The sequence below is a fragment of the Pecten maximus genome, chromosome 17 (genome assembly GCF_902652985.1).
Source record: "Pecten maximus chromosome 17, xPecMax1.1, whole genome shotgun sequence".
Classification (NCBI taxonomy): Eukaryota; Metazoa; Mollusca; class Bivalvia; order Pectinida; family Pectinidae; genus Pecten; species Pecten maximus.
Genome location: NC_047031.1, coordinates 23,124,445 through 23,133,749, shown reverse-complemented (window position 1 = coordinate 23,133,749; position 9,305 = coordinate 23,124,445). Strand labels below are relative to the sequence as shown.

General features: G+C 38.0%; 1 protein-coding gene and 1 long non-coding RNA gene across 2 annotated transcripts; both read right to left on the bottom strand.

Moving 5' to 3' along the window:
- Positions 1-521: 521 nt before the first annotated feature.
- LOC117315747 lies at positions 522-1,224 on the bottom strand. The gene is made up of 2 exons (XR_004529760.1): positions 1,172-1,224; positions 522-623 (listed from the first exon to the last, which is right to left on the bottom strand). It is a non-coding gene; the product is annotated as an uncharacterized LOC117315747 (long non-coding RNA).
- Positions 1,225-2,541: 1,317 nt separating this feature from the next.
- Positions 2,542-6,526, bottom strand: LOC117315228 (multidrug resistance-associated protein 1-like). The gene is made up of 5 exons (XM_033869372.1): positions 6,305-6,526; positions 5,318-5,494; positions 4,768-4,902; positions 3,551-3,679; positions 2,542-2,712 (listed from the first exon to the last, which is right to left on the bottom strand). The coding sequence occupies exons 1-5, from the start codon at positions 6,377-6,379 to the stop codon at positions 2,542-2,544; spliced, it is 687 nt and encodes a 228-aa protein (XP_033725263.1). The 5' UTR covers positions 6,380-6,526.
- Positions 6,527-9,305: the final 2,779 nt, after the last annotated feature.

The window sequence follows — 9,305 nt, the reverse complement described above, 5'->3', positions numbered from 1 at the left end:
TTGGTGTGTATTAACCTACAGGTATAACGCGACTTTTTCATTTTGTTTTGATTATCAGAAGAAAAAAAATGTAGCAGTCGACATCAACTCCTCGCTGTCACAGGGAGACAAATAACTACATATACATATATATGCTACATGCTACAATTTGCACACAGAAGAGGCCGTCAGTAAATGACATAAGCTGTCGATAGGACGTTTAAGTTTAATTACCACACTAAACTAAATCTTGGTGTTTACGCTGTTTTCTCTTGTTGACAAAACACGAAACTGCCATACACGTGTTCAGCTGAGGTTTTCATAGCTTGTTCTTTGGTATGAACTCGGACATATATTATATACCTATGTAAGTTTGACATATATTACAAACCTATATAAGTTTGACATATATTACCTACCTTTGTAAGTCTGATATATATTACGTACCTTTCTAAGTCTGACATATATTACGTACCTTTGTAAGCCTGACATATATTACGTACCTATGTAAGTCCGCTTTCATCTTCAGCTCTTTGTTCCACGTTACCTGAAGTTCCCTCACTGTGTTGCTACATTTCAACCGTTCTGTCTGTGTCCAGAGGTCGTAAAGAGTCATTTTCTTTTTGTAGGCTTTGATAACGGTCCTGGTAGGTAAATTGGTAAAGTAATGACGGATTACAAAGTCTTTTGTAAATACTTTGTTTTTCTTTGGTTTTTGTTTTTGGTTCTATTTATTTATTTATTTATTTATTTTGCGAATTTGATCGATATAAATATCCAGTGGTTTAATTTACAACAGGTAGTCATTTTTTTCTACTGTTTATCATTTTTTATAACAGTGTTCCTTATCAATCACGAAAACCTCGAACATTTATCCATTTAATACTTTAATAATCACAATATCTACATTTTTATTTCAAAATATGTTTGCTCATTCCATATTGCCGTACAGCTGGGATATAATAAATGTATGAAAAATTGCGGTGACTGTTTTTTGTGTTTCCTCCATATTCTTGCCTGATGTCCAGTAAAGGTATAGTGCATGTATATCATTCATAAGTTTCTTGCCAACAATGTCAATTAAATCGGTTTTTTTATCTGACCAATATTGATTGTAGAGCCTAATTAGTGTTTCAGTGGACTGTAGTTATACCATATTATTTGGGTTTATTGTGGAGAGCTTTGTACTTACGGGGTCATCCATAAATACACAAGATTGCCCAATGAGGATACGTCAACATCCGGACAACGTTGCTGAAATTTACCAAATGTTGTTAGATAAAAAATAAATAGCCCTCGTGTATTTTTTTTTAGATATGACATATACGTACATATTTAGTTTAATAATACGAGGTATGCACTATGTTGTAATATACGCTGTTTATATATGACGAAGACGATGAACGATTTACATAATTATATTGTTCTGGGTTGTCTGACGTTTATCAACTTTCCGCTGGGCTTCTCTTTAAAAGAGCGACACTAGGTCAGGGTTATCGATACTCTAATTATTATTGACTATGATATCGATATGTGCCGGGTGATTTCCCTATCAATATGGCGTCTGGGAATTCTCACGGATATTTCTTACACTCGCTGCTTCGAGTATAATATCAAATGGCCTATAATCCAAAATACTACTTCTGTGTCCATGGGACACCATTTTACATACCTTTTGGTGTCTATTTAAGGATTGAACTGTCTTTTTTTGGTGTCTACGGTCGATATAGATGCTAGCGCACAAAATAGCATGTTTGTTTGCAAAGATCTGGCATCTATATCGACCATAGACACCAAAAAAAAGACAGTTTAATCCTTATATTTACATTCTCGACATATTCGTTTTGTTATTTTTGAAAATTGAAATTGAGTTAGCATAAAAATGCCAATATTCAGCGATTTCGTCAATGGGGTTCAACAAATGGAACAGCCTATTTTTCAAAATGTAGATTGGCAAACAAAAAAATTCATTGAAATAATACGAAAAAAACAAAGTCTGTTCAATTCTTTTTATTATTTGTGTAACAATATTGTATAAAATGTTTTTTTGATACTTTTTTATTAACATAAAAACCGATTTACGTTAGTTACAAGTAATTCCGGTGGGTGAATATATTCATGCGTGGCATGGATTGATGTCACGTTTTGGTGTCAATTATGGTCACATAGACTGCAAATCTTTTTACTAAGTTTATATCGTGGCTTTGCCACCAAAATGTAAATATATATATATGCACACACTATATATTGACAGTTCAATCGAATTTGGTTGTTTCAAGCAGACGCTCGAGGTTTCCGTAATTTTCATCATAACGTGAGCGTTGAATACTGGAGCCTGCTTATCTGGCATGCTAAATGTGCATTGCAAGTAACCGTTGAATTTTAAATAATAAACATTTTTTAACTATTTACAACGCCGTTGCATCTTTAAATGTTTCCTAACCAATGCCGAAGTAAACAAACCAACAATCTGCTGGTCGACAAATGGGAGCTACATGTAGCTAAGTCTGTATATTGACCGATATGGTAGCCTTCAATTGTCTATGTATTAATGAGTGCCATCTACCGGAGAGAAGTTATACTCAGACAGGTGATCAAATCAACTATGATATTTACCTCGTTTTCGTTTTCCCGTAAGGAGCGTTTATCCGCGAAGCTGTGGAGAATTGTCTGGACCAGTAACATGACGAAGTAGAAGATATGGTACACAACGTTACTTTTGGCACAGTAAAGCTGGAAATGAAATAAAAATTATCTAAACTGAGTTGGCCTGTTTCATCTTCATCAGACAGGTAGTTTTATCATTAACTCGTTTTTTGAACAATTACAATTATTGATGAATTAAAATGTTCAGTGTGAATATGTTTAAGAAAAGAAATTTAATCAATCACGAAAATCTAGGACAGAAGACATAAGCCAGAGGACCAACTAATCCAATGTCTAGGCGGCTACTGTGTATCGCATATGGCAACCATAAACGGATGATAGGGCAAGCTAGATGTATTATTTTTGTAAATTCTAAGTCATAATCACGACAAGAAACTGGTGCTGGGTTCAAAATGTAAGCCTTAGCTGCCGAAATGCGGACGGTATACACATGTAGAACTTAATCTGCAAAATGTTGACGGTAAATACACTGTTTCCTATGGTGGCATATTTCTGCCATCGAGTTGCCAACTTACGACTCAAATATGTCGACATATTTCTGAGTTGATGCCGACATCATAAAAAATATGCCGACATAAACCGAAAAATATGTCGACTTAATAGTTTACTTACCGGGATAATATTGCCGTGATAATTTGCAACCGTGCGATATAAAACCGAGTTTCAGACTTCCTAGATAAGTATCACGGCGTTAATATCTCGACAATTAAGCTAATAAGTCAACATATTTTTTCTGTTTATGTCGACATAATTCTTAATGAAGTTGACATCTTCACGGAAATATATCGACATCTTGATGCCGTAAGTCGGCAACTCGATGGCAGGAATATGCCACCATAGTTTCCATTACTTATGTCTTGTGACCACGCGGATCTGCCGAAGATATGATGCATCTAATACTTACGTCGTACGACAATGTGGACTGGAGGGGTATAATATTACACACCAGTAACAACACCCAATAAGCGTAGATAACTGCCGAACTGATGACTCCCCATATCCGAACAAGCTGAATGAATATTCCTACAACGACCTGAAAAAAAATATGAGGGAAAGTATCAGAACAGTTTAACGTTAATGAGATTTGTACTTTTCTGTACTCTCACATTTAGTCCCTACAATCGGCTCACTTTAGTTTGCTCTAGAATAATAATTATTATAACAGTTGTATGATGCTGTTCCATTCATTGTTAGGGAATGCCAAGTCCCGGGCCGCCTGTGTTATCAATCAAGGTCAGTAGGTCACAAAAGTAGAGATGACTGTTAATGATTTCTGTTTATACTAACGATTTCAAAGTAACAGTTCCCCTACACATTCTAAAGACTACATACAGGTCTGTAACTTATCAAGTGTATTACATGTATATAGAAGTAACACACGAGTAAGGTATTTTTTAATGTTACAAAAGACACGAGCTCCAGCGAGTGTCTTTTGTTACTTTTAAAATATAACTTACGAGTGTTAATTAAATTCCAAATCCAATAACCACGAGTCCTGTGACCTGTTTCTACCACAATGATATCGGCTTGAATCAAAGGGAAACTTGGTCAAGAATTATTTCGCGGATGCAAACATTGTGTACAGGTGATAGCCGGGACCCGGTGATGTGACGTCATTCGATTATTTATGACGTCAATAATAATTTCATATCGGGTCAAAGTTCGAATTCTTGACCAATCAAAAAAACGGAAGGTCATATTCTACTAGTGGCATAAAACATATACATGTATATATATCCAACAGTCGGCAAATGTATACAATGGCTTGAGAGTGGAGTAACACAACATATTTCTACCACAAAACCCTGTGTTATTCCACTCTCAAGCCATTGTATAAATGTGCCGACTGTTGGATATACATGTTATATTCTGGTCTTTTGATTGGTCAAGAATTCAAACTTTGAGCCGAGCTGCAATTGTAATTGACGTCATAGATATATATTTCTCACAATAAACATAAACGGCACACGACTTTACCGATATATCTGTTTTCGCTACATGTACAAGGATGTCTACGGCATTTTTAACTGTTTACATGTAAAATGAATATAAGTTCAGGGTTGAGGTCAACAAGTAGACTCGCTAAATGCAAAGTCACGAACAACATATATCTATACTTACAAATGAGCCGCAAGCTAAGCCATATCCAAGGTAGTATGACGTACTCGTTACGGTTTGTCGGTCACAGCCTGAGCCGTTCTGGTTCACCGACAGCGCCTGCGCAATGGTCAGGATCAGCAGGACTATGCATATGACCTGCAAAAAGATGAGTATTGAAAGTGGAGAAACAACTGCTGTTTAGTCTTTCTTATACCACATTATTAACTGTACTGGAATGTCGATTATCATGCATGAAATATTTTGTTTTTTGTGTATTGTTTGTTTGCTTTTGTTTTTTGTTGTCTTTTATCTCTAAGAAAAGGGAAAAAACTTCGGATGACTATTTCTTTGAACATCTTTGATTTGACTTCATATCGCCGACATATATTATCTGATAGTTGCTATCCCGTTCAAAAGTTACATAATGTATATCACGTTGCAGAAAACCACTTACATTCACGTTACCAAAGTTACAAGGCTTTGCGATGTTTGTTTACCAAACAAATACAAAAGTTACTTAAAGATATTAAGATTGAATTAACTTAAACAATAAGATATGGATGACCCAAACCGATTTGGCCATGCTGAAGGAAGTCAGAGGTAGACGGACTTCCGGTGGACGCCGGAAGATGACGACAACATAGATCGGAAGTGTGAGGCAAAGCCAGATGAAGGGCAGCCATTGTAGGACTGTGTTCTGGAAACACGCTGTAAACTTGGGGGCAGGGGAGCCTAGGACATCCGGGGTCTGAAAGTAGAAATATGCTAAATATAGCATGAAGTATACGGATATTCTGAATGACATATCTTATAAAAGGGAGGCTGATGTTTAAGACCGAATAAAATTATTAAAAGATACCTGTTACAAATCTTGGGGACTTGAACAAACACAATCATGGCGGCACCAAGGTCAAACTAAAACCGTAACACTAGGCTATTGTGATAGGTTCAACTGATACAGTAACGTAACACAATTATACATCCAATACCTAACAAAGACGAGTCTCACGTCGTATCCGATTACACATGCTGACTTAAGCAATACTCATATGAAGCAAAAGCTATAAGTTTTCTTATCTCATTAAGATCTTTTGCGAGGAATTGTCTCAGACTGTTCTGAAATCTAAAACTTCGATATGTTGACTTTTTCCGTGACGTCACAATGTTATGACGTTAGAACATCAATTAGAATAACCTAATGCAAATCGCCGCTCCCCTGAAAGGTATGAAATGTCTTATAAGTTCATATGTTGTGATTGTTTCTTTGACAGCACTAACACCGAGTTAAATATGTTATATCTATATTAGAAATTGAATTGTATCGGAACAGTATTATAGAATTATCTGACGTCATGTAAGGTTCTGACGTCATGTGTTGACCCCACAATGCAAATACGCAAAGCCTGAAGCGAATTAACGCCCCGCTCAGGGGTATATAACATATTTTTTATTGTACACAGTCTGTAATTGTGTGATATCACTAAAAATAGGTTAAATATGCAATGAATTAATTTCCCCGACAAAAAAAAAAAAACAAATCCATCCAAACATTATTTACCCAGAATGGCGAGTCTCCACATATGTCTGTAAACAGATAAGTAATTCCACCGTCGACACCTTTCTCACTCGTCATACCTTCTTGATGACTTTTATAATTGACCAGAAAGTCATACACTTCTTTCACAACGAATCATAAGCTCTGCGTCAAACTGGCCCATTGAGGTCGAATTCCTGATTTGTTTTAAATTAAACTGATAAATCTCTGGAGTAGTTCCTTTGTTATGTGTGGACACATGGCGATATGAGAGATAAGTACCACCTGTACTCTTCAGATGTCTGAACTAACCTTACACATCGAGACTGGGAACACTGTATACATTTAACATATGCTTTTATCAGTGTGAGAAAAACACAGCTGAAACTGTATTGTTTTTTTTTTTATCTGTCCACGCTGTCAGACATATTCAGATATTGGCGTTACTAGGGACTAAGGTGATTTGTTTTATTCAGAATCATTCTATAATTTGACCTCTGTGGTCGGTCCCGAGTGGGATACGTTCTGAAATCTATTATTAGTATAAACGGGCTCAGCGTCCGCCATTCTTAAATCAAGCTTAATAACTAGAGACATGTCCACAAATTAGTTCAAAGTCAAAAGAACGCTTGTTTAATTCAAGATAAGACAATGGTAGACCTAGTGTACATAAGTATACCAGCAACGATGTCTGACAGCAGGATTACTAAAAAAATACGTCTTCAGTGTTATGGGATATGGTTTGTGTAGCATACCTAAACACCATGATATCCTATGATATAGCTAAATAGCTTTTGTTAATAGTATTGGTTGGGTTAGCTTGTGTTATAATGTAGATACGCATGTGAAGTAACATGCAGAAACCGGAAGTGCATCAACATGTGCTTCCTGTAGAGAGTGAATAAATGGTTTAGAACGTGATCACTTGCAGTGTGATAGTTTAGCCACAAAACACAACAGCTATCACCATAGTAACATACTAATACCGTCAACAGCTCGCAGATACAATGGATGTTATCAGTATACTATTCAAGGGATCTAACCGGGATCATTGGCTTCTTACAGTTTACTAGTATAGCCGGACACTCTACCGATGAAGTCAAAGAGGAAGCAGTCCGTATGTAACCATGGCGACATGATCCTTCAGAAAAGAACTCGGCTTAAACTTCTGTAGTGTTAAAAGCAATGCTTGAATAAAACAAAGTCCTTACGTTACGCGGCCGTCTTTATCATTATCAGAAATTATATTCGTAATAATAATCATTATATAATAGTTTCAAAACTTTCGCAAGGGATCGACCCCGGGACCCTTTTATTATTGAGTCTTACGTACGACCGTGATAGTGTGACGTTCTATCATGGAAGTCTGATGCTCTGCCGTGAGAGTCTGACGTTCTACCGTGAGAGCCTGACGTTCTATATCTACCGTGAGAGTCTGACACTATATCGTGAGAGTCTGGCGTTCTACCTCTACCGTGAGAGTCTGGCGTTCTACCTCTACCGTGAGAGTCTGAGGTTCTATATATATCGTGAGATTCTGACACTCTACCATGAGAGTCTGACGTTCTACCTCTACCGTGAGAGTCTGAGGTTCTACCGTGAGAGTCTCACGTCTTATATCTACCGTGAGAGTATGGCGTTCTACCTTGAGAGTATGACGTTCTACCGTGAGAGTCTGCCGCTCTGTATCTACCGTGAGAGTCTGACGTTCTACCTCTACCGTGAGAGTCTGACGTCATATCTCTACCGTGAGAGTCTGACGTTCTACCGTGAAAGTCTGACGTTCTATTTCTCCCACCTTTCACTGATTTGTCTCCCGTTTTGAGTGTACAAGATTTCTCTGTCTTTTTTAGCGCGTGCAATCTGTCATACCCTAGGGTGTGACAGATTGCACGCGCTCACTTTCTTCACCGGAAGTACTACCGGAACTACTTTTTTGTTTACATTACGTCGTCTGCTACGTCAACAAACAAATTGTGTACACAATAATACAAAAATCCCCAGTCTCTCAACAACTACAGACAACTGAACAGTTTCTAAAAACAAAAAAAATGTCTGCCATTCTTTCAAATACAAATGAATCCCCCAACTGTAGGCCTACAACTGAAACTGAGAGCACACGTGCACCTACCTGCACCGATCGCGACAAAATTGTTCAACTGTCACAAGTAAAAAGATCGCACAACAGCATTTCCTTGTGCCCAACTCCGTCCGATGTCACAAGATCGGTGTTTTATGGATCCACAATCAGTGGGGAAACATTTAACATCCATTTCCACAGCCATAATGACAACACAAAGTCGATTTCAAAGCGACCTCGTGTGATTTACTCCGAGTCGGACAGTGATGAGTGAGTGACGTCACCCCACGTGAAATGGATGAATGGAAATGTGTGTATATTTCCCGCGGTTTTTTTGACATGTGTACTTGTTTACAAACAGACGGAGATCGCCAATGGGAAAACACATAAAGAAAAATGGTGGGAGAAAAATAATAATTCCCTACCTTGAGGGTGTAACAAAGAAATCTCAACCGTCGAGGGAGATTCTTGAATGTTCAAACCCTCGGCAAGCCTCGGGTTGGACATTCAAGAATCTCCCCCTCAGGTTGAGATTTCTCTGTCATACCCTCAAGGTAGGGAAAGATTCTATTAATCTACCGTGAGAGTCTGACGTACTATATCTACCGTGAGAGTCTGGCGTTCTACCGTGAGAGTCTGACGTTCTACCGTGAGAGTCTGACGCTCTATATCTACCGTGCGAATCTGGCGTTCTAAATATGCCGTGAGAGTCTGACGTTCTACCGTGAGAGTCTGACGTTCTACCGTGAGAGTCTGGCGTTCTATATCTACCGTGGGAGTCTGACGTTCTATATCTACCGTGGGAGTCTGGCGTTCTACATCTACCGTGGAAGTCTGGCGTTCTACCGTGAGAGTCTGGCGTTCTACATCTACCGTGGGAGTCTGACACTCTACCGTGGGAGTCTGGCGTTTTATATCTACCGTGGGAGTCTGGCGTTCTATATC